The sequence below is a fragment of the Carcharhinus amblyrhynchos genome, chromosome 14 (assembly GCF_965287045.1).
Source record: "Carcharhinus amblyrhynchos chromosome 14, sCarAmb.v2.hapA, whole genome shotgun sequence".
Classification (NCBI taxonomy): Eukaryota; Metazoa; Chordata; class Chondrichthyes; order Carcharhiniformes; family Carcharhinidae; genus Carcharhinus; species Carcharhinus amblyrhynchos.
Genome location: NC_137337.1, coordinates 68,881,852 through 68,906,046, shown reverse-complemented (window position 1 = coordinate 68,906,046; position 24,195 = coordinate 68,881,852). Strand labels below are relative to the sequence as shown.

At 43.0% G+C, this 24,195-nt stretch overlaps 1 protein-coding gene across 14 annotated transcripts in view; it reads left to right on the top strand.

Moving 5' to 3' along the window:
- The window catches only part of sipa1l1 (signal-induced proliferation-associated 1 like 1), a 349,286-nt gene extending 325,302 nt beyond the window's left edge, over window positions 1-23,984 (top strand). For 10 of the 14 annotated variants that reach the window (XM_080203040.1, XM_080203046.1, XM_080203047.1 and 7 more), the window contains 5 exons: window positions 3,261-3,480; window positions 4,684-4,833; window positions 14,592-14,706; window positions 16,414-16,495; window positions 22,325-23,984. In XM_080203040.1, the coding sequence (XP_080059166.1) occupies window positions 3,261-3,480; window positions 4,684-4,833; window positions 14,592-14,706; window positions 16,414-16,495; window positions 22,325-22,468 (711 nt within the window). In that variant the 3' untranslated portion in view covers window positions 22,469-23,984. The remainder of the gene's footprint in view (window positions 1-3,260; window positions 3,481-4,683; window positions 4,834-14,591; window positions 14,707-16,413; window positions 16,496-22,324) is intronic. The other 4 variants (XM_080203052.1, XM_080203048.1, XM_080203050.1 and 1 more) reach the window with 3 other exon arrangements.
- Window positions 23,985-24,195: the final 211 nt, after the last annotated feature.

Sequence of the window (24,195 nt, the reverse complement as noted above, 5' to 3'; positions counted from 1 at the left end):
GAGTCGCAAAAACCCAGCTTGCAGGTGCAGCAGGTGGTCAGGAAGGCGAATGGGATGCTGGCCTTCATAGCGAGGGGGATTGAATATAAAAGTAGGGAGGTCTTGCTGCAGCTGTATAGGGCATTGGTGAGGCCGCAGCTGGAGTACTGTGTGCAGTTTTGGGCGCCGCACCTGCGCAAGGATATTTTGGCCCTGGAGGGAGTGCAGAGGAGGTTTACTAGGCTGATACCGGAGTTGAGGGGATTGAGCTATGAGGAGAGGCTGAATAAACTAGGCTTGTACTCGTTAGAGTTTAGAAGAATGAGGGGAGATCTCATTGAGACATATAAGATGATGAATGGGATGGATAGGATAGAGGTGGAGAGACTCTTCCCGCTCAAAAAAGACAGTAGGACTAGGGGGCACAGCCTCAAGATAAAGGGGAGGCGGTTTAGAACGGAGTTGAGGAGGAACTTCTTCACTCAAAGGGTGGTGAATCTCTGGAATTCTCTGCCCGTTGAAGTGGTGGAGGCTGCCTCGCTAAATATTTTTAAGAAGCGGGTTGATGGGTTCTTGATAAGAGAGGGGATTAAGGGTTATGGGGAGAGGGCGGGAAAGTGGAACTGAGCCACGACAGATCAGCCATGATCTTATTGAATGGTGGGGCAGGCTCGAAGGGCTAGATGGCCTACTCCTGCTCCTATTTCTTATGTTCTTATGAAATGTCCTGAGGCTATGGAAGGACATTTCTGGAAATGCACAGTTTTTTTGCCTCCTATATATCAATGTTTGTCCCTTCCTCTTTGTCTTGTCTTGCGTAAAAATTATAGCATGACCAGAAGTTATTTCACTGTCACGTTTACCTGTTCATCAGCATAATTTGTTTTACATGAACAAGCTTGATTTGTTTAAAAAGTCCAGGAGTTAGAGTATGAGGGAGTTTTCAGGTGTGGATGAGAGTAAGAAAGGTAGAGAAGTGAATATCGAGCAGATGTATTAATAGCACGAGTACTGAATTGTCATGTAATGGTTCCATTTAAGAATGGATCTGAGCCAAATAAGTTGAAATCAAAGATTGGTAGAAAAAACAGTAACTGAACAATGGGTTGTCTTCAAAAAGAGAGAGTTCAGGCAGAGCACCCACAAAAGGGAAAGGCAAGAAAAACAAATCCAGAGCTCCCTGGATGATGAAAAGATAGAGATTAAAGTGAAAAAAAAGTGTGCTTATGACAGATGCCCAAGTGGATGACACTATGGGGAATCCAGCTGAATACAAAAGATTCAGAAGTGAAAAAGCCAATAAGAGAAGCGAAGCAAAGCAAGACTATGAAAAGAGACTGGCAGCTTACATAAAAGGGAATCCCAAAGTCTTTGATAGGTATATAAATAATATGAGTGGTTAGAGGAGGAGTAAGGCTGAATAGCAACCAAAAAAGAGATTTAAGCATGGGGGTTGGGAGCATTGGTGAAGCATTAAATGAATGTTTTGCATCTGTCTTTATCAAGGAAGAAAATGCTACCCAGGTCGCAGTGAAAGAAAGAAGAAGTAACTAATATACTTTACACTTGATAAGAAGGAGATGATGAATGGGCTGACTAAACTTAAAACAGATGAGGGACCAGGACTGATGGAGATGCATCCAAGGATACTGAGGGAAATGAGAATGGAAATTATGGAGACACTGGTCATAATTTTCCAGTCTCCCTTAGACTTGGGGATGATGCTAGAAGACTGGAGAATTGCAAATGTTACACTCTTGTCCAAAAAAGGGTGTAAAGGCAACTAACTGCAGGCTCGTCAGTTTAAATTCGATAGTGGGTAGACCTCTAGAAACAATAATTCAGGACAAAATGAACAGTCATTTGGACAAATGTGGGTTGATTAAGGAAAACCAGCATGGATTTGTTATGGTAAAATTTTGTTTATCTAACTTGTTGGAGTTATCTTGAAGAGGTAGCAGAGGGTTAATTTGAAAAATGCTGTTGATGTGATGCACATGGACTTCCAAAGGCATTTGATACAGTGCCACACAACGGACATGAGAGCAAAATTTCGGTTCTTGGAATAAATGGAACAGCAGCAACATGGATGCAGAATTAGCTGAGTAATGGGAAACAGAGTAGCAGTAGTTAGTGGATGTTTTTGGACTAAGAGGATGGTTTGTAGTGGAGTTCCCCAGACCTTTGCTCTTCCCATTCTACATTAATAATGCAGATCTTGGCGTGTAGGGCACAACTTCAAAATTTGCAGAAGGTACGGAAGCGTTGTGAGGAGGATGGTGTAAAATTTCTAAAGAACAAAGACGAGTTGGTGGAATGGGGATGCAAGTGGCAGATGAAGATTGATGCAAAGGATTCATTTTAGTAGGAAGAACATGGAGTGACGGTAAAAAATAAAGGGTGCAACAGTTGAAGCGCAAAAAGGGGGGATCTGGGTCTACATGTGTACAAGTCATTGAAGACGGTAGGACAAGTGGACAGAGTGGTTAATAAAGCTATTTTAGGCTCTGCTAGCAAGGAAGTTATATTAAACTTGTGTAAAATACTGGTTCAGCCTCAGCTGGAGTATTGTGTCAAGCTCTGAGTGCTACACTTTAGGGAAGATGTGAAGGCCTTAGAGCGATTGCAGAAAGGATTCACAAGAATGGTTCTGTGGTTGAGACAATTCTATTACAAAAATAGATTGGAGATGTTCGGACTGTCTTCCTTGGAGAAGAGAAGGCTTGAGTGGAAATTTGATAGAGGTGTTCTGTGAGGGGTTGGACAGAATTAATAGGGAGAAACTGTTCCTCTCTTGAAAGATTTGTGAACAAGAAGGCACAGATTTAAGGTAATTGGCAAAAGAAGCAATGGCAACATGAGGAACAACTTTCAGCAGGTGGTTAAGATCTGGACTTCACCACCAGAACTTATGGCGGAGGCAAGTTTAGTCGAGACACTCAAAAGCAAATTAGCTTGTTTTCTGAAAAAGAAGAATGTGCAAGGTTATGGGGAGATGGTGGAGAAATCGCATCAAGTGAATCACTCATCCTGAGAACTAATGCAGACATGATGGGCCAAATAGTCGTCTCCAGCATAAATTCTAGCACTGACATGCTGCAAAGGAAATAGTGTGATACCAATATGCTTCTAAAAATGAAAACTTAACTCTTAAGAACAAGGGTTTGTATGCTTGATTTCCTAAGGGTGCAAAGTTTTTATCCACTGGTACATTTGACAAAGTTTCTGTTCCTTATCTCTGATCGAAAACAAACAACTGCATTTTTTCCTGTTTCATGCAGCCTTCTCTCCCAGACACACCAACCACAAGGAAACCATTGCACCGGACCCTATCTGATGAGAGCATTTACAGTGGCCAGAGAGAGCCTTCATTCTCCAACAATCACACGTCACTCCTGGATCAAGCCTTGCCCAATGATGTCCTCTTCTCCAGCACCCATCCCTCCCTGCACTACACACTGCCAGGCCGTAAGCATGGACAGTCGATAAAATCTCATCATGGTGGGTAGTGCTCACAGGAGCCTCCTCTGTTGTTTTGTCAGAGTACAGCAATCTCGTTCACTTGCTGCTTTCCTTGCGTCTGAAGGGATTTCTATCCTGTTTTTTTTTGTCCCCCTTCTCCCCTGACATCTGACATGTTTTGAGGTGCAGTTCTGTTGGAGCCAGACATTCTCTGGTACCTCTCCAAGTATGGCTGCTGCTCCAATTTGAGCTTGGGCAGCACAAGTCTGGACACCATTCAATCACATGGGGCACCACCAACGATGCCCCCACCTGGGACATAGACATGCATATACACTTTCCAGCCAGGGTCTTTGGATTGTGAGCATAAGGTGGAACCCACTTACTGTCCTGTCTCCCCCAAAGTCAAGAGGCTCTTAGAGCCATTTGTAGCTCCTGTGTTGCTGCCCTAGCTAAGAAACCAGGATTAGACCTAAGATTTACTGCTTAAACCTTTGTTAATCATAGAATCATAGAACCCTACAGTGCAAAAAGAGGCCCTTTGGCCCATCGAGTCTGCACCGAACACAATCCCACCCAGCCCTATCTCCATATCCCTACATATTATACCCACTAATCCCTCTAACCTACGTATCCCTGGATACTAAGGGGCAATTTCTTAGCATGGCCAATCAACCTAACCCGCACATCTTTGGACTGTCGGAGGAAACCCACGCAGAGGTTAAGGCCAGGAGGAGGAAGCAACCTAAGTTAGGTTTGAGGTGCAGACCATCTGCACCCCTTAGCCCTGGTCTGCCTCTTTCATTGAAAAGAAGGACATATTCAAACTCGTGTTCCCTCAGCTGAGGTCTTATTTTATGTAGAGAAATTAAAGTCCACATTTTTAACTTTGGATGGATTTTCTTTCAAGTTTTGATTAGTTACCAACTTATTTAGTTAAGCTTCCTATAGTTTAACAAAAACAAGATGTTTGCAGGATCCAAGCCCATTTCTACTGCAGGATTGAGATTCATCTGTTCTTGGACATGACAATCTAGAAGCGATTTCTGTGGGGGGGGGCTGGTGGGAAATGGGGAATTTTAAGATAAAATCAACATTTTCAGTAAAACGATGGCGTGTGGAGAACATTTTTCTGTCCAGGATTGGTCCAGTTCTCTTATTTCCATTTTAAATTAATTCATGGGTCTACTGGAGTTAAATTACCTGGTAACCTATGTTTGTTTCATGTTTTCTTATTATCAGCAGTTGAACTTTCTGCGTCTGATGGTTCTCTGTCTGATATTCATGAAAGAAGACGACAACCGCTGCCAGATCCAGGCCTTATGCCCCTGCCAGACACTGCCATGGGCTTGGAATGGTCCAACCTTGTGGATGCTGCAAAGGCGTTTGAAGGTCAGAATGTGTGCATATTTGTGACAGTCGAGTACTAATGCATGATTGTTATGATTTGAAGTGTTTTAAATCCCCTGCTCTTTAAAGTTGAAATTTAAACCAATTTAATGGCATTCTCGAAGAAATAACCTGTGCTGTGGATGAAGGGGAACTGGTGGATGTACTGAACTTAGATTTCCAAGTGGCATTTGATAAGGTGTCTCATCAAAGGTTGTTACGGAAAATAAAAGCTTCTGGTGTAGGTGGTAACATATTGGCAGGGGTGGAAGGTAGGCTAGCTAACAAGAAACAGAGAATTGGCACAAATAAGTTATTTACTGTTAGCAAGATATAGCGAATTGTGTGCTGCAGGGGTCAGTTTTCGGGCCACAAGTTCTTGCAATTTATGTAGAGGATCAAAGATACGGTTGCTAGACTTGCTGATGATGCAAAGATAAGTAGAAAAATAAATGAAGACACAACGTGATTACAAAGGGTCAGAGATGGTTTAAGTGAGTTGGCAAAGATTTGGTAAATAGCATATAATGTGAAAAACTGTAAAATATTCAATTTTAGTAGGAAGAATAAGAAATAGGCATATTGTCTAAATGGTAAGAGTTTGCAGAGCTCTGAGATGCAGAGGGAACTGGGTATCTTGGTGCACAAATTGCAAAAGGTTAGCATGCAGGGATAGCAAATAATTAGGAAAGTTAGTAGAATGTTATTGTTTATTACGAGGGGGGTTGAAAACTAAAGTAGGTATTTTATGCTAAGGTTATACATAAAGAAATCCCACAACACCAGCTTAAAGTCCAAGTTTATTTGTAGCAAATGCCCCAAGCTTTCAGAACAGGCTGCCCCTTTGTCAGGTGGCTGGGAGTTCCAGGGACAAAGTTCTGACGAAGAGACAGCCTGTTCCAAAAGCTTGGGGTGTTTGCTACAAATAAACTTGTTGGACTTTAAGCTGGTGTTGTGGGATTTCTTTCTGTCTTACCCCAGTCCAACACCAGCATCTCCACATCGTTTAGGTTATACAGGGCATTGGTGAGACCACATCTGGAATACTGTGTACGTTATTGGTCTCCTTATTTAAGGAAAGATGTAAATGTGTTGGAAGCAGTTCAAAGAAGGTTTACTAGACCAGAAATTGGAATGAGTGTTGTCTTATGAGGAAAGTTGGACAGACTAAGCTTGTAGTTGCTCGTGTTTAGAAGAGCAAGAGCCAACTTGCCCAAAATATATAAGATACTGATGGATCTTAATCTTGCGGAAAGGATGATTCCTCTTGTGGGAGCATTAGAACTAGGGATCCTTGCTTAAAAATAAGGGATAACCCATTTAAGACAGATATTACTTTTTTCTGAGAGTCATGAATGTTTGTTTCCACTACCGGTTGATTTAAGTGTTCTAGTCTTTGAATGTCTTTAAGGCACAGCTAAATAGATCCTTAATAACCAAGGGGCTGAAAGGTTATTGGGGTAGGTGGGAATGTGGAGTTGAGGTTACAATCAGATCAACTATGATCTGACAGAATGGTAGAGCAGATTCGAGGGGCCAAGTAGCCTACTACCCCTAATCTTCATGTTCTTTAAACAGACTTAAACTGTCAGTGAGAGTTGTTTTAAAGTTTGCTAGACTGCTTTGATTAACAGGCCAGCTGGTTTAGGCTAGAAAAATAATTACTAATTTGTCCTACAGTTTCAGTAGAGTCCTTTGAGATTTTCCAAGGGCTGCTACTATGTCATTATGAATGTTCGACTGAGTTTCAAAAACTACAATTAATTCAACAGAAGGTTCTGAATTCAGTTTAAAGAGGGAGTGCAGCGAAGGTTTACCTGGCTGATTCCTGGATGGTAGGTCTGTCATATGAGGAGAGCTTAAGTCGATTGGGATTGTATTGGAGTTTAGAAGAGTGAGGGGGATCTCATAGAAACTTATAAAATCAGAACAGGATAGATTCAAAGAATATTCCCGAAGGTGGGGGGGTCTAGAACTAGGGGTCATAGTCTTAAAAGGTTTACCCCTTATCCTTAAACTGATGTGAGGAGAAATTCCTTCCCCCAGGGAGTGGTGAATGTGTGGAATTCACTACCACAGAAAGTAGTTGAGGCCAAAGCATTGTACGATTTCGGGGGAAAAAAATTAGATATAGTTCTTGAGGCTAAAAAGGATATGGAGGAAGGATCAGAATATTGAATTTGATGATCAGCTATGATCAAAATAAATGACAGACTTGAAGAGCCAAATGGCCTACTCCTGGGAGGAAACTGGAGCACCCAGAGGAAACCCACGCAGACATGGGGAGAACGTGTAAGCTCCACACAGACAGTGATCCAAGCCGGAAATCAAACCCAGGTCCCTGGTGCTGTGAAGCAGCAGTGCTAAACACTGTGCTACTGTGGTGCCTCAGAAGCAAGAACCTGGCCCATGGGGACTGATTGTTTGCACGTCTGTGGTGTTATAACAGCTATGAAAGGCTCTGTAATGTAGCCACATCAAAGAATCATTAAACTATACATATAGAAAGAGGCTGATCAGACCATCCTTTCTGTGCCAGCTCTTAAGCAGCCATGGGACTGTTCCCATTGACTAATGGAATGTAGGTTATATTTTACCAATGTCATGCCATTTGGAATTATGTTTATTTCCAATTTGAAACTTCTTTTAAGCACTGCCTTCAGTGGTGATTTGGGATTTTGACTCTGTCTTGTTATAACATAAACACATTCACGCTCAGCCCTTTTCCACAGGAAGTTTACATGGGCAAAGTCTGCAGAGGTTAGGTTGTTCAGTTTAAGGTGTGCAATTGGAAGGAGAAACACACATCATTCATCAATCACTCACATTGGGTTGATATAGCTATTAGGAGGCTGGCCCCTGTGCAGAAGTAAGTAATGTATCCACCACTGTGGACTGCCATAAGGAAAGCACTTGCTAGAGTAGATTTCCATTGGCACCTGTTGAAGTGTGTCACTGTACAAGGCGCAATGCGGATTTCCAGGCTGGCTGCTTGATTGCAAGAATAAGCATGATTCATGTGTGCCAACTTTGTCTTGTGCTGAAATCATAGAATCCCTAGAATGCAGAAGGAGGCCATTCAGCCCATCAAGATTCTCCGAAAGAGCATCCATCCCAGGCCAACCCCTTGCCCTATCTCCGTAATCCTGCACATTTACCATGGTGAATCCACCTAACTTGCATATTTTTGGACACTAAGGGGAAATTCAGCATGGCTGATCCACCCAACATGCATATCTTTGGATTGGGGGATACCGGAGCACCCGGAGGAAACCCACGCAGACATGGGGAGAATGTGCAAACTCAACTCTCAGGCCTAAATTGAACCCGATCCCTGGTGCTGCGAGACAGCAGTGCTAACCACTGTGCCACCTTGCCGTCCAGAAAATGGCACGCATAGCCAGCGTAATGACCAATAATGAAGCCAGCAGATTTTAATGAAATGGAAGGTGAAGGTTAAGCCTCAAGCAAATGGATAGAGAAACCGTGTCATTCAAGAGTCTGTGTGTGCTTTGCTTGTGTGGTTAGCATGCTTTCAGCTTCCAGCACACAGTGACAGAACTGTACGGTTGGCAGAGATCATTAATCTCTGGAATAAAATGGAAAGAATTCTGTTTTCCCAGTAGTATTGCAGTAATGCAATATTAGAGAATAAGCTGAGAAGTCAGTTATGGCCTGGGGCGGGATGGAGCCAGGGAACCATCATGCAAACCAGAAGCACTATTTTTAGCACCAGCGCCTGCCTCTATTACAGACTTGGCAGCAAAAGGACTGCAAATAAATATGTCGGTTAACTGAGTGGTAAATGATATAAAATATGGAATAGTGTGAAGTTTATTTGCTTTGGTAAGCAGAGTAGGAAAGTATAGTGTTTTCAATAAGGAACTATTACATGTTGGTGATCAGAGGGATTTGGGTGTCCCTGTACAAAAAACCAACGTTAATATGCATACCCAGCAAATAATTAGAAAGGTAAGTGGTAATTTGGTTTTTATTCCAAGGGATTTGGAGTGCAAGAGTAAGGAGGCCTTGCTACAATTACACAGGGTTTTGGTGAGACTATTGCACCTGCAGTCCTGTACACAGTTTTGTTTGCCATACCTAAAGACTTACCTGATGAAGAGCAACACTTTAACCTGGTGCCATGAGAGTTCTTACTATGCCTGCCCCAGTCTAACATGGGGCAGGCTCGAAGGGCTAGATGGCCTACTCCTGCTCCTATTTCTTATGTTATTATGTTTATGTTCTTAAGAACATCCTTGCCCTAGAGGGGGTGTAATGAAGGCCCACAAGATTAATTCCTGGGATAAAGAGAGATTGAGTATAATGGGTGTACATTCTTTGGAGTTTAGAAAATGAGAGATGATCTTATAACATTTAAGTTTGTCACTGAAGGAACTTGATAGCAGACCTGAGGGGTATATGGCTTACCCCTATTGCTGTTTTTAATGCTGTTATGTTTAATATTCAAGTTGATTATAAGTGGCATTTTCCAGGCTTTACTCTCTATTTTGCTGGACTTTTCACTGATGCTTGGCTTCCTCTTGTAATCAGGGCAGAGAAATATAGAATTTGTGCTTGTGGTCTCGCTCTGCCTTTCCCAGCCCCTTAGTAAATGAAAACATAGACCAGGACAGCCTGTAAAACCTATCAGGTGCAATCCAATAATCAACCATTGCCAAAGCCTAGATTCAGGGCTATCGGGCTTCAGGGTTTCCAAGTAATTGGGGTGAATGTAAGAACTGAAAATGGTTGTGTTCGGAATTCTGAATCGAATAGTTTTGCTCAAAAAAAAAGTATCGTTTGGAAATTAAATGAATAATGTGATTGAAGAATGGATTTCCACTATCTACTTTTGCGTTGTTGGTATGCTGGGTGATTTTTGTTTTAATGACAGGTTGAAGCTGAAATGGGACTAGTGAAAATTTTGATTTTGATTTTGATTTGATTGTTATTGTCACTTGTATTAAAGTGAAAATAATTTTTTCTTGCGTGCTGTACAGACAAAAGCATATTGTTCATAGGGAAGGAAAGGAGTGAGTGCAGAATGTAATGTTACAGTCATAGCTAGGGTGTAGAGAAAGATCAACTTAATGCAAGATAAGTGCACCCAGAAGTCTGGGGCAGCAGGGAAGAAGCAGTTCTTGAGTTGGTTGGTACGTGACTTCAGACTTTTGTATCTTTTCCCCAATGCAAGAAGGAGGAATAGAGAATGTCTAGGGTGCGTAGGGTCTTTAATTATGCTGGCTGCTTTGCTGAGGCAATAGGAAGTGTAGATAGAGTCAATGGATGGGAGGCTGGTTTGCGTGATGGATTGGGCTACATTCACGACCTTTGTAGTTTCTTGCAGTCTTGGGCAGAGCAGAAGCCATACCAAGCTATGATACAACCAGAAAGAATGCTTTCTATTATAAATATAAATACTATTATTAATTCACAATTGTTGCAGTCTTCACTTGCTACACTGGATCTACTGGAAAAGTTTATTTCCAACATAGATGCACATAGAAAAGTTACAGCACAGAAAGAAGAGACCATTGTGCCTGTACAAACTGAAAATAAACTGATATCCCATTCCAATCCCACTTTCCAGCATCTGCTCCATAACCTTACAGATTACAGCACTTCAGTTGCAGATCCAGATAGCTTTTAAATGAGTTGAAGATTTCAGGCAGTGCGTTTTAGACACCTTATCCATCTTGTTATTTTAGGTCTTGATGTTTCAGGATAAAGATGTTCTTTCTAACACTTCGTACATGTATCAAAAGCTAATTAGTCAGCTGCATATCATTCACTAATACTTGAACCTCTGTAAAGCATTTGTGTCTAATTAGCTCAAAGTGTGCCAAACTGGCATGTAGTGACTGTTTTTATACCAATAGATGTAACGGTCATTCTGCAGCAGAAATATCCCACAATTAGGCATCAAATTGTTAAACAGTTAAACTCTGTTTAAGGGATATTGACTCAAAGAAATGTTCACAGGAAACTGGGAGAGCTGTTTGTTCTTTTAAGTAGCTGTGTGGGATTTTTAACACCCAACCAACTAGGCAGTGTGAGCATGGTCGTCTTGCGTGAAGCAGTTTCTCAAGTTCATCTGAGCCCAAATCATGTGTTGAAAGCTCATGTGTACTAAATTAAGAACTCTATGATTAAACCGTAGTTCAAACAATTAACATTTATTTCTTCCTTTACTGACCTCCTCCCCATCCTGTCCAAACACCTGTAATGGGCATATTTGTAAGCCTCTTCCTTGCCAATCAAGCATCACTGCGATTTCCTCTACAGTCCTCTACCAGTATTTCCTATAAGGGACACGCTTTCACAGGGCAGTCTAGTTTCTTTATTCATTCGTGGGCATCACTGGCTGGCCAGCATTTATTGCCCATCCCTAGTTGCCTGAGGCCAGCTGAGAGTCAACCACATTGCTGTGGCTCTGGAGTCGCATGTAAGCCAGACCAGGTAAGGATGGCATATTTCCTTCCCTAAAGGACATTAGTGAGCCAAATGGATCTTTTCAACAATGGTTTACATGGTCATCAGTGGGTTCTTAATTCCAGATTATTCTTATTGTACTCAAATTCTACCGTCTGCCGTGGCATCGTTGCCATTTAGTCCATGTATTGAATTCGCCCTGTGCTCTGGCAATACTCAGTCATGTAGAGTAGATCAGAACTGGCGAAATGCATTCAATGCCAGGCACGTTCTGATACCAGCCCTGGCTGTTTCAGAGCAGCCGTTTTCTTTGAGTCTTATCCGATTACCTGAGTGTTTGCCAGTTGATTGTGCTACAAGTTGGTTCTGTAGATTTATATGGTGTGGTCTCATGTTTTATCAACAGCCCGAGAGAGGCTGAATTATTATGGCATGGCTTGATATTTAGAACTCTGAGAACTGGGATTGAAACAATTCTCCCTTATCCTCCTGGGTGTATTAAATTCCTCAAGGCCCTCAGCGATTGTGGATTTGTTACCACAGTACCTTGAGAAATTGTGCTGGTGTCTTGTTTATGCTCCCTGAGGCTTATGGGAAATTGGGTCTGTCATTTAAAAGCTGGTCACATTTTCAGATAGTGAAAGCTTGGATTAGTGGTGCTTCCACGATTTGACAGGCTTATCTGATCTCCCAGTGGAGCGGATTAGTGCCTTCTGAAAATCTTTTGTCCCAGCTACAAGAGATGGCCTAAGCACTCATTAATATGATATAATTTGAAAGCTTAGCATAGACAGAGAGTGTTGCACAAAGAATGTGGCATCTGGTGTGCGAGGCATAATCTTTATATTCCTGAGCAGTTGTTATGGGTTTCTTTACAATTTTTACATTGTTAATACTTTAATGGGACCCACATGTGCTTTTCATGGTGAAAAAAAAGCCCTGATAATGATGAAAATGATAGGGTAGTCCGTTTGCACTTAGGGATCAGCAGCCTTTCTCATAACTTCTCAGTGCCCAGAAGTTGCGACCATATTAAATATCAGTGGGTCAGTTAACCTGAGCTGCTTGAGATTGGGATCAATATTGAGCTGTGCTCGCTGTTAGAGATCAGGAGCTAGGCGATTGTAGCCGTTATTGACGTCCTGTTAATCCTTAGCACACTGCTTTCACAACCTGATGCGCCCTTGCTTAAAATTTGATATACCCTGCAACATTGCACATTATTGTACCTGTGAGAAGTAAAGTCATCTCTTTTATATGGTAAGCAAGGCACTGTTCTGTATTTTAAATAGAATTAACACAGCATACCAAAATGTATATTCATGCATACAGACAAAATGTTTTGCTTTCCTCAAACTTTGTGGTAGGAGGCAGTGTTTCTCAGCATTGCTTCCTGGTGGAGCAGGCAAGGCCATTTTTCCTTTGTGTTTGCAGGAATCTTTCCCATTAAAAGGCCTGTCCTGGGCATCTTGATACATGGGGGATATGAGTACATTTCAACCCCATGTCCTGTGACAGCAGGAGGAAGGTGTCATTACAGACATCCATGAACTGGTATTTCCTTCTGAATTTGAGAACCCGATGTCAGTAGAACCTTTGTGCCCCAGCACCATGTTGTGTTGGAGGTAGATCCCTGACACGGTTTATCCCAACACAGTTTTTCAGAAGGCTGAGGCTGGAGGGCCAGTTGGAGGCCCTCCAGCAATAGCTTATGGGAAAACCCACCAATGGACATAAGGCACTCTCTAAATGACTTTCAAAAATAGTAGGAGGTCACAGCTGCCCATGTAGAGGGCTGCCTCTCCATAGGATGGCCTGCGGCCAGAGCCGTAGCCATTGCGGTATGTTGGCTTCAGGAGGTTGGGGTTTAAAATGCCTGCTGGAGCCTTCAGACTTGACACCCGGTTAGCTGGCTCTTTTCACTGGCTGTGCAGATATGCTTTAATTTCCTTTATTGGCTACCCAGCCTTTTCAAAATTGGTGGCAGAAGCAAGCCAGCAAAGCAGCACCTTGACCAGTGGTGAGAAATTCTGGACCATTCCCATTCGGATGTTGAAAACCTTGCCCCACGTCTCCAAGCTCATTATGGGCTCTTTCCCTCAGTACTGCATTGTGGTATCTTTCCCTCAGCACTGCACTAAAGTATCAACCTGGACATTGTACCCTGATCCTTCAAACCCACAACTTGCTGGAGTGCTATCATTGATATGGCTTAAGGTGTACTTGTGTGAATAGTATGCATGTGGGAAATTGCAGTTTGTGCTAAAAGTTTTCATTGTTGCATACTTCCCCTAATTGGTTTCTTTAATCAAAAGAGAAAATGCTAGACTGCTGTTAGCAGTTTTTTCTCCTAGTTTCTGTGATTCCAGCATTTTCTCTTCAGATTCCAGCATCGGTAGTAATTTGCTTTTATCCAGTGGTTTCTTTAATTTTTTTCCCATTTCTTACAACCAATACTTTGGCCTTGTGTTATGCAACTCAGAAATGTGCCCCCCCCCCCCACCACCCCAATCACCATGCCCCCTTAGCGACAGGTTTCTCAGTGGCAAAGGCAGCTCGCCATTGGCGTGCCATTGGGATATTCTGGTCCCGTTGAAGTCAATTGCCATTTGTGTTGCTCGCTGGTTATCCCATCAGAGAATTTGCTACGGGTGGTTGCTTTCAGCGGGAGCAGATCCCACTAGTGGGCAAAGCTGGAAAATCCTGGCTGCAATGTTTACAATTGTGCTGCTGAATATAGTTCAGGTGAACGCAATCTAAAAATTCCCTTGCACAGTATTATTGCACTTTAATTGAAGTTTTTCAGAATCTTTTAAGATGCTGATGATTTGGCACATTTATTATACATAACAAAAAGTACCTGATTGCTGTTGCCCAAATCTCTGATTTATTCTTCAGCCGGAAGACCCCAAGTTAGCTGCAAACTACCCATTCTGTGCTAAACCACCACTTCTTGCAAACTGTTGCTGTTTGTATCTGCTCCCTCTCGCCCTGGTCTCTGTAATGGAATGCTAAGATGTTTAATGTGTTGAGCCAATTCAGAAACACACAATCACCTCAGGAAAGGGAAATCTATAGTCGTTGAAGAGGGAGAGGGCAGGCAGGGGTGGTGGGATCAGGTGTGGGGAGGGAGGCAAAACATAATTACCCCACATCATCGCACCTCCTGATATTTAATCACAGCATGGTAACAGTATCCATAGACCAGCCAATGTTCCTTGCAGGCTGCGCAGTTGGGATTATTTAAGTGGGTTAGAAATGACCATATATTTATGTGAAAAAGTCTGTAGAAGTATCTTAAATGATTTTTCATCTTCAATTTCCAGTTCAGAGAGCTTCGTTATTTGGTGTTGATGATTCAGACCACAGGCCCGACAGCTTATTGCTTGACAGTAGCAATCAGACAGACAGACACCTATCACCTCAGGCTGTACACAGAAGGTGAGTCATCCTGTCTTGGGAACCCATGAGATGATGTGAGATCCCGTTTTGGGAGGTTATAGCTATACTTTGATTGTCTGTTTGTGTTTACTTATCTACTGACCCATGAAACCAAACCAGCAGTATATACCGTGTTACGCAATCTAATAATTTTGCCACCTATCAACAGTAGCCTTCGAACAATCCAGGCTGCAAATACTTCTTATTATTCACACTCTCAGAAGAAGACCCCATGCAGTTTATCTTTCAGCTTTTCTTAAACCTCACCTTTTTCTGCTCCCGCTGGTAGGGGAAAGTCTACTCCCCATGCCCACGCCTCCCACCACCACCACCACCACCACACACACACACACACACACACACACACACACACAAAACCACTCGAATTGCAATTACCTTTTTAAAGGCAAGGATCTTAAAGGGGCCACAGTTTCTTCAAGGATCCCTTATAGCAGATCACAGTCATTTGTGCCGAAGTACACGCATGCATACATGCACACCCCCGCATGCACTCTCGTGCACGTTACATATACGCAATTTTTAAAAATTAATTCAAGAGACATGGGTGTCGCTGGCTAGTCCACCATTCATTGCCCATCCCTAGTTGCCACTGAGATGGTGGTGGTGAGCTGCCGCCTTGAACTACTGCAAACCATGTGGTGTTGGTACATCCACCATGCTGTGTGTGGGGTAGGGGTGGTTTCCAGGATTTTGACCCAGCTACAGTGAAGGAATGGCAATATGTTTCCAAGTCAGACTGTTGAGTGGCTTGGAGGGGAGTCTCCAGGTGGTAGTTTTCCCATTTATCTGCTGCCCTTGCCCTTTTAGGGGCTAGTGGTTGTGGGTTTGGAAGCTGCTGTCTAAGGTGCCTTAATATGCAAATCCCGCAAGTTCTTAAAAATATCAGGGTAGCTAAGGATGAGATGCTGTTTGTATCGGTGAAATAACTTAGCCAACAAGTTCTGGAGATGTACAGACTCGTGGAGTATCTCTTTGTCCTCTAAACCCACTGGCCAGTTTGGTGCATTAACAATAGCTTGTATTGTTAATGTATTATTATTTTTCTAGTGTGTTCAGGCCCAACGAATTGTATGTGTTATTCTGTAGAACTTCAAGGAAACCTTAAAGTTGTGCCACTGAATAATCAGTCATATGAGAAAAATGAGTGTAATTTATTCCCAGTGGCTGTGAACAAAATGACTATTCACCTTAAATTTGACAACTCCAGATCAAAGCTATAACTGATTGGCAATTTTATTGTTAACGCCGCGTAAATCCGAAATAAAAACAGAAAACTCTGGACGTGCAAAATCAGCCCATAATCCGGACAGAAAACAATATTGGGGTCAAATCCTGGGTAGTGGCATTCAACCTGAATTGTGCTGCCACTCACTGTCCAGGTTGGCACTTGATTGATGGGCTACTGGATGAGGTACCAGATGGAAATCAAGAAGTGATGGCAGGAGGAGAGTGAAAGTTAACTGGGAGTCAGGGAATAAACTTCTCCCGCTCTTGCTTGTTCGCCAGAGATGGAACTACCTTAATTAGAATGGAATTCGCAGTCCTGCTTGTTGGCTAGCAGCTTGTGCCATCCTCCCAAAAAGTAGAAATGGCAATAGGCCAGATGTGCCCCAAATAAGAACCACAATCTAATTTAACTTGATAGGATTCTTTTCTGACTAGTTGGGCATCTTTTCTTCCCACCAGAGAGGAATCTCCCACCACTCTATCTGGCAAGGTGACTGAACTGGAAATGTTGCTGAATGAACTGAGGGACGATTTGAGGAGGGTAAGTGAAAACTCCATATCTGTGTGACTGAGGTGACAGGGAAATACAAGGTGAAACTGTTGTGTCAGTGTAAGGTCAGTTGCTGTGCTACTACTTCCAATCTTTGGGTAGCTTTGCGATTCTGATTTTAAGAAAGGGAATCCTGCCACATAGTCACCCAAAGGTCAACATTGGTGCAGCAACCAAGAGTGGTGTTTGGAAAATGATTGGAGGTGAGGTTGGGAGGGGTTGGCAGGGGGAGGAAGAGGCTGGGAGGAGGTTGGCGGGGGGTGAGGAAGAGGCGAGGAGGAGTTTGGCGGGGGTGAGGAAGAGGCTGGGAGGAGTTTAGTGGGGGTGAGGAAGAGGCTGGGAGGAGGTTGGTGGGGGGTGAGGAAGAGGCTGGGAGGAGGTTGGCGGGGGGTGAGGAAGAGGCTGGGAGGAGGTTGGCGGGGGGTGAGGAGGAGGCTGGGAGGAGGCCGGCGGGGGGTGAGGAGGAGGCTGGGAGGAGGTTGGCGGGGGGTGAGGAGGAGGTTGGCGGGGGGTGAGGAGGAGGCTGGGAGGAGGTTGGCGGGGGGTGAGGAGGAGGCTGGGAGGAGGTTGGCGGGGGGTGAGGAGGAGGCTGGGAGGAGGTTGGCGGGGGGTGAGGAGGAGGCTGGGAGGAGGTTGGCGGGGGGTGAGGAGGAGGCTGGGAGGAGGTTGGCGGGGGGTGAGGAGGAGGCTGGGAGGAGGTTGGCGGGGGGTGAGGAGGAGGCTGGGAGGAGGTTGGCGGGGGGGTGAGGAAGAGGCTGGGAGGAGGTTGGCGGGGGGGTGAGGAGGAGTTTGGCGGGGGGGTGAGGAAGAGGCTGGGAGGAGGTTGGCAAGAGGAGGAAGAGGTTGGAAGAAGGTTGCAGGGTGCTGGTAAGGTGAGGAGGAGGTTGGCGGGGTGAGAAGGAGGTTGGGAGGGGTTGGTGGGATGGGGGTGTCACTTTTTCTCCTGTTGGAGTTTATTTATTAACATTTTTCCATTTTGGGCTATAAATTAATAGTGTGCATACAATTTGTTTAAGAGTTTCTGGGGTTGGAGAAACAATCCCGTTCTGGAGCTACCAAATTTATTTAGTTTGTTTTACTCTCTCTGAAAAATTCCGAACAGCAATTCAATCTACGGAACATTTTCCCTAAGCTGCTAGTAAATATCTAATAGACAAACCCTGAGGAGAGTGTCAGTGTAAGGAGCAGATACCATTTATGGTTATGTTGTGGGTTGCAGCCAGAGAAATCAGAATGGTACGGTTGTATTAACTATAGAGGAGTTTTGAAAATGAAGTTTTTTTTAGCCAGTTTACTAATATCTGTTGTTTGCCCTCTAATTAATTATCCTCCAGGAATCAGCCATCGTCTCCAATTTCACCACTGTTGCAGTCATTCTGTCCTCTACATGCAGATGTCATGAAAGAAGAAATAAAATCTAAATTTATGCAGCACCTTTCATGATGCCTTAAATCATTTTACAGCCCATTAAAAAGCCTGATTTACAATTTTGCCTTTAATTTGAGAAAAACAGGAAGATTCAGCCATGGGGTAGAGTAGAAGGAGCTTTATCCTTTTAACTGTATGCGTTTATTTTACAAAAGCAATTTTCCCTCATGAGTTACATGGCTGTAATTGAACCTGAAGAGGAAATCTGTGGGTCGGGGAGTTTCTGTTTCATGGAACTAATGCATGATGTGTGCGCCCTGCTTCCACACTTTCCCTTAATCACCAGCAAGTTGATAATCTGGGGGTCAGTGACATGGGGCATGTGTCATGAACATTTCCTGCTCTTTATCCCATTCCTGTTCACACAGATATCACAGTAGAATATCTGTGTTAGGACTGCTTGATATTGAAGTTGCAAGTCTGATATGGAAAATTACTCAATTTTTTTTTACTAACGTCACCCTAACAAGTACAAAGTTCAAAAGGAACGAGGCTCACTGTGGTGGAAAAGAACCCACCGCAAGACAACTATCATTCCTCCTTTGATTCCAGCCTGTTTTGTAAGTGAAACACAGCATTAATCTTAAATTCAATGCTGAAAATGGTTGCGCTCTTGGACAGCTGATGGAAAGTGTTGTATTTCTCACGTACTTCACTCCATTCCATATGTGCCCTGCCTGGTGTCAGGTCCTCGGCTCGTTGGCTGCTGATGCTTCATCCTTGGCTGTTTTCCTTGGCAGTTTTTGTCATTGGTGGTTGGCCAATGTCTTCCACTCTTGGGGGCACAGTAAGGAGGCAGGTCCCAAATCTACCTCAGCCAGAACAGGAATCAAACATGTGCCATTGGTATTATTCTGAAGCCAGCTGCAGCCAACTAAGCTAACCTTGTGTGCACTAAATGTTCCAGTTAATGCAATCCCTACCATCTGCACATAGGAGCAAGAGGTTGGCACTAATCCCCTTCTCTAATCTTTTCAATATTACCTTTTATTATTTTGTTTAGTCTGCTTTTGAAAACAAAGTGCCTGCCTGAGATCATTTGAAAGCAGCTGTGCAGTTATCTGCCTGCTCATACTAAGTCTGTCAACGTTTCCAATCACAACATAGCATTGATGTTCCTAACGAATAGTGAACAGGAAATGTCCACATATCAACTGCAAGGTTTGCCTTTAATTAGCGCCTTGCTCTTTTCTAATCCAAAGCAGATATCTAGTATGAAATAACTGAAAGCCAACTCAGCTATTTTTTTTTGCATACCTTAGAATGAATGGAGATGACAGTCTCTATATCCAACTCTGTGGTTTCACAGTGCTGACCATGGTTTCCGACCTCAAAATATATATGCGCGGAGGTTGGACAGGAACAGCAACGAGCTTGTTTCCGAGACCCACCATGGTCCTGTAGACTGTTTAAAAAAATCATTTACAGGGGATAGGCATGGCAGGCTAGGCCAACAGTTATTGATAAAGGCAAATTACTACGAATGCTGGAATCAAACAAAAACAGAAAATGCTGGAGGAACTCAGCAGGCCTGACAACATCTGTGGAGAGAGAGTAGACACAGTAAGAAGTCTCACAACACCAGGTTAAAGTCAACATATTTATTTGCTAGCAAAAGCCACTAGCTTTTGGAGTGCTGCTCCTTCATCAGGTAAGTGGCAGTTCTGTTCACAAACAGGGCATATAGACACAGAGTAGAGCCAATGTTTCAAGTCAGGGTGACCCTTCATCCAGCGTTTATTGCCCATCTTTAAAGTCTAAGTTCAGACGTTAAGGATCCCATTTGCTGAAGTCATTAGACAGACAACAACCCAACATAAGTTGAATCTTCAGAGGGAAGAGAGGAGTGAAGAGGGCAGGATGGTATTGATGTGCCCACCATTTTAACATGACCATTTAAAGTCTATTTAGGCTTGTTATTGAGCTTATTGAAGCTGCCAATGCCATAAAATATTGGTGTGGGCAGAAGGGCAGGAGCAGGTAGCTTGATTTTTAACCACAAAATGTTAAAGGGTGGGAAGAAAGAGGAAGAGTTGCTCTTTGGAGACAGCCCTTTTCTGATCAAGGGGTGGCCTCACTTAGACTGAATTCCTTCCCACTTCCTTCCTATCCACTTCTCTTAAACATGCCCAAACCCCTCAGCCCATGATTCAGGAAGTACCTGTGTTAGGGAATCATGAGCCTTGTGTTCCTTCAGCTGCAGTACTGGCAGCTGCCACAGATTCCCCTTGGCGCAGCCAGTCTGATTGGCCAGCAGCTCCGACGGGTGGGGACTTCATTGTTGATTATCAGCTGGACTCAGAAGTAACACCCAGATATCAACTTTCCATATCAAATTTTCACAATTTTTAATAAATTATCTGTTTTATAGGACGAGATCGTATATCCTCTAATTGTTCTCCAGTACCTATTAGAAGAAGGACCTAAGTTTATAATGCACTTTTCATAACTTCAGGAAATCCCAAAGCATTTTGCATTTGAAGACCTTTGAAGTATTGTCATTGTTATAAAGTAGGAAAATTGGCAGCCAGTTTATATACAGCAAGGTCCGAGCGGCACAGTGGTTAGCATTGCTGCCTCTCAGCGCCAGGGACCCGGATTCAATTCCAGCCTTGGGTTACTCACTGTGTGGAGTCTGCGCGTTCTCCCCATGCCTGCGTGGGTTTCCTCCAGGTGCTCCGGTTTCCTCCCACAGTCTGAAAGATGTGCTGGTTAGATGCATTGGCCATGCTAAATTCCCCCTCAGTGTACCTGACCAGGTGTCAGAGTGGGGCAACTTGGGGATTTTCACAGTAACTTCATTGCAGTGTTAATGTAAGCCTAGTTATGACACTAATAAATAAACTAAACCAAAGGGTAATGTGATAATGACCAGATTATCTGTTTTCAGTGATGTTGGTTGAAGAATAAATATTGACCAGGACATTGGGTATTATTCCACTCAGTCCTTATTCAGGATATTGCTATGGGATTTATTTTTACATTCAGCTGTGCAAGCTGGCAGGCATTCTGTACCAACCATCATAAGCTTTCAATCAGCTTTCTGCACTGCACTCACTAATAACTTTCATTTTCTACATATGTCAAGAGTTTTTAATCCCACATTTTACTCTGCATAAACTTAGTGTCATCTGAAAATTTGTTGGCCATGTTTAACTTGAAGCAAGTCCCACTCCCCCCTCCTGCCAGTACTCTGACCTGCATTGGCTCCCCGTCAAGCAACGTCCTGATTTTAAAATTCTCGTCCTTGTTTTCAGGTCCCTCTATGGCCTCGCCCCTCCCTGTACCTATAATCATCTCCACTTCTCGGATATCATTCTGACCCCTTGTGATTCCTCATTTTTTTATTGTTCCTCCATAATGTTGGCTGTGCAATCAATTGCCAAGGTCCAAGCTCTGGAATTCTCTCTGCCATGCTACTTCACTGGCCTCCATTAAGCTATCCCCAATCCATAAAACCTTTCATTTTGACCAAGCTTTTAATCATCTGACCTAACATCTCCTTGACCAGAATTTTATTCTCCCTGGATGGGTTCTGAAGTGTATGTGGGGGAAGAGAAGAATGTACAATAGCATGACCCAGAGGTGATTTAATAGCAGGGCTGTCAGGGCCTCAGACAGCGAGTCCCCCATGTGCAGCCACTTAAGAGCCTTTTCCCATCCACCCTCAACTTTTAGGCTGGCAGGAGCCAATGACTGAGTGGGAAATTGAATATGTTTTCAACCATGGAGGAGGGTGGAAGATGCCCCTTCAGATTGGGGGCACACTCCCTTCAGGGATCCAGGAGCTCCAACCCTCCCTCCCCCTAATTGGCAGCAAGAAGGACATTTGTCCACACTTGGACAGCAGTCTTGTCTTGGAGAGCTGTTGGCCAAAGAACACTCAGTTGAGTGTAAAATGGCAGGTGTGGGCCAGTCAGCTTTGGTGAGGTCCTACTGCCCACCGACTCTTCGGATGGTGGGCATGAGTACTCGCCATCCTGGAAATTCAGGCACTTATGTGCTTTGATGTCGTACTTTTGTAATGCTCCAATGGAGTGCCTTGGAATGTTTTAATACTTTAAAGGTGCTATATAAATATACATTTTTGTTTTTCAATTATCATATTGTAATCACTGTCAAGTATCAATCACCATAAATATGATGGAGAGGTTCAGATTACCTATGGTGACGTTATTTCCAGGCAGCAATCTGTGTGCAGTTCTGATTCATGATCTGATTACCTCAGTTTAGTAACTGTTTGTGCATCATACCACTTAGCTGCTTTATCTGATTACTATGCAGTAATTACTGCCCGCGACTGCTCTTTGTGCAGCTGAATCCCTCAGTCAGGTACTGCTCTGTATTCCCAGCGCAGCCTGGCCTTGCCTCATCTGCATGTGTTTCTTTCAGGCCAAGGAGGATCGAGCTGCCCTGCAGGAAGAGGTGCAGCACTTGCGGGAGGACAACCTGCGGTTGCAGGAGGAGTCGCACACTGCGTCTGCGCAGCTGAAGAAGTTCACCGAGTGGGTCTTCAACACCATCGACATGAAATGACTTTCGTAGGAAAAACAAAAAAAAAGACACAAGCTCTTTTCCAGAAAAGAGTTTGGACGTGACTTCCTGTTTGAGAGGTGTTCCACTTCAGACAAACCCAAGCACTTTCATCACAAGCTGAATGAATGATTGTTCTCAGTGCATACCACATACATTTTTTGCTTGCCTTACGTTTTCATCTGGAATTGTTACAATGTGAAAGTCAGGTTTTGCACTGTATATATATATTTTTTTTGTAAAGCTCATTTTACTATTTCGAACCACTTCCGTGGCATTAGTTTTACAGATTTTTGTTACCATGACACACATTCAATGCTTCCCCAGTTAATTCATTTGATATTAAAATAACATGTTTCAAAGGGACAGATCAGGTCAGCGACATGCCAGAAACTTTCAAGAGTCTTAAAAGCCAAGAAATTTTGATTTGTGCATTTAATAATCAGAGGTGGTTTCTCTTTTTAATCATTTACCATGATTGGGAATCCTTTGGGTTTTTGCTTGGTATTGGAAATAAATAAATTCATAAATCTTTTCTTAAAAAAAGTTTAAATAACATGCAGTGTGTGTCTTTTATCTGAAATTGTTTCAATGAAAAGAAACAGAAAGGTCATCATTCAGGTACCGTTTGAGGCACGCTTCACGCAAACATTTTTTTCAAAATGCTTATGAAGTGCCCTTTGCACACCCTTCTTGTACAGGTTTAGATTACAGCACAAATGGTGACCCAAAAAAAAATAAAATTAGCAAAATTGACAATCTTCTGGTATCTTAACTGGAGGGTCTTTTTGTTTTTAAAAGTAAATCATGATATTACTGAAAAGAAAACACATTTCAGTTCATATTTAATCAGTTTGTGCATTATGGAGAAACTCGTTAGTTTGTTTAAAAGGTGGCTCAATTGAAAGGAAATGGTGGGTTTTGAATTGCAATGGTATCGCCAACTGCTTTGGATGAAGTGTTGGTCCAGTAGGGACATTTTATTGGGTAGTTACCCACGAGGGTGAATTTAGTTTGCCCACTAATGATAGTTGCATTGACTGCAGGGGTTCGTCTGCATTTTTCTTGTGTATCTCCAAGCCCCACCCCTCCCACATATGCACACACCCGCTATCAACATCAACATTTTGTTGATTCCGAGATAATAGAAAATAACTGATACTTTTGTAAATAAATTGGAACTGAACTTTTCGGAATATTTTGTAAGGTTCTGGTAAGTTTTGAAGTTCTGGATTTTTTTTTAGTTTAATATGGCCTTGTATGAAGGAAATGTATTATACCTTGTAGTGTATTGTTAATACAAATGGGAATTATGGCAGGCATTAACGAGGTTTCAAAAGGTATTTGCTTGTTCAGTTTCTCCCCCTCCCTGCCCCCCCTTCCCGCCACCCCATGGTTAAAAAGTTGGAACTAAAGCCCGCCTATTTATTGTACTTTAGATTTCTGATTTATTGTGTCCTGTATTTAATCAGAAAAGGTACATCTAAACATCTCACAATAAAACTTGTCTCAATGTTTGCAGGTTGGTCTTTTTGAAATGTTTTGTTGCAAAGCTCCTGATGCTTCCATTTCTTGATAGATCAGCACTCCTGCCCTTTTGCTGCTCTGCACTTTTCTGTTTACGTTGACCTTTAAAGAATAAGACTGAACAGTTTACAAAAGAAAATAATCTTTTCTCGATCTTCAGCTTGTGTCATTCTTCCCAAAATAGTACAGGATGAAAAAGGTTA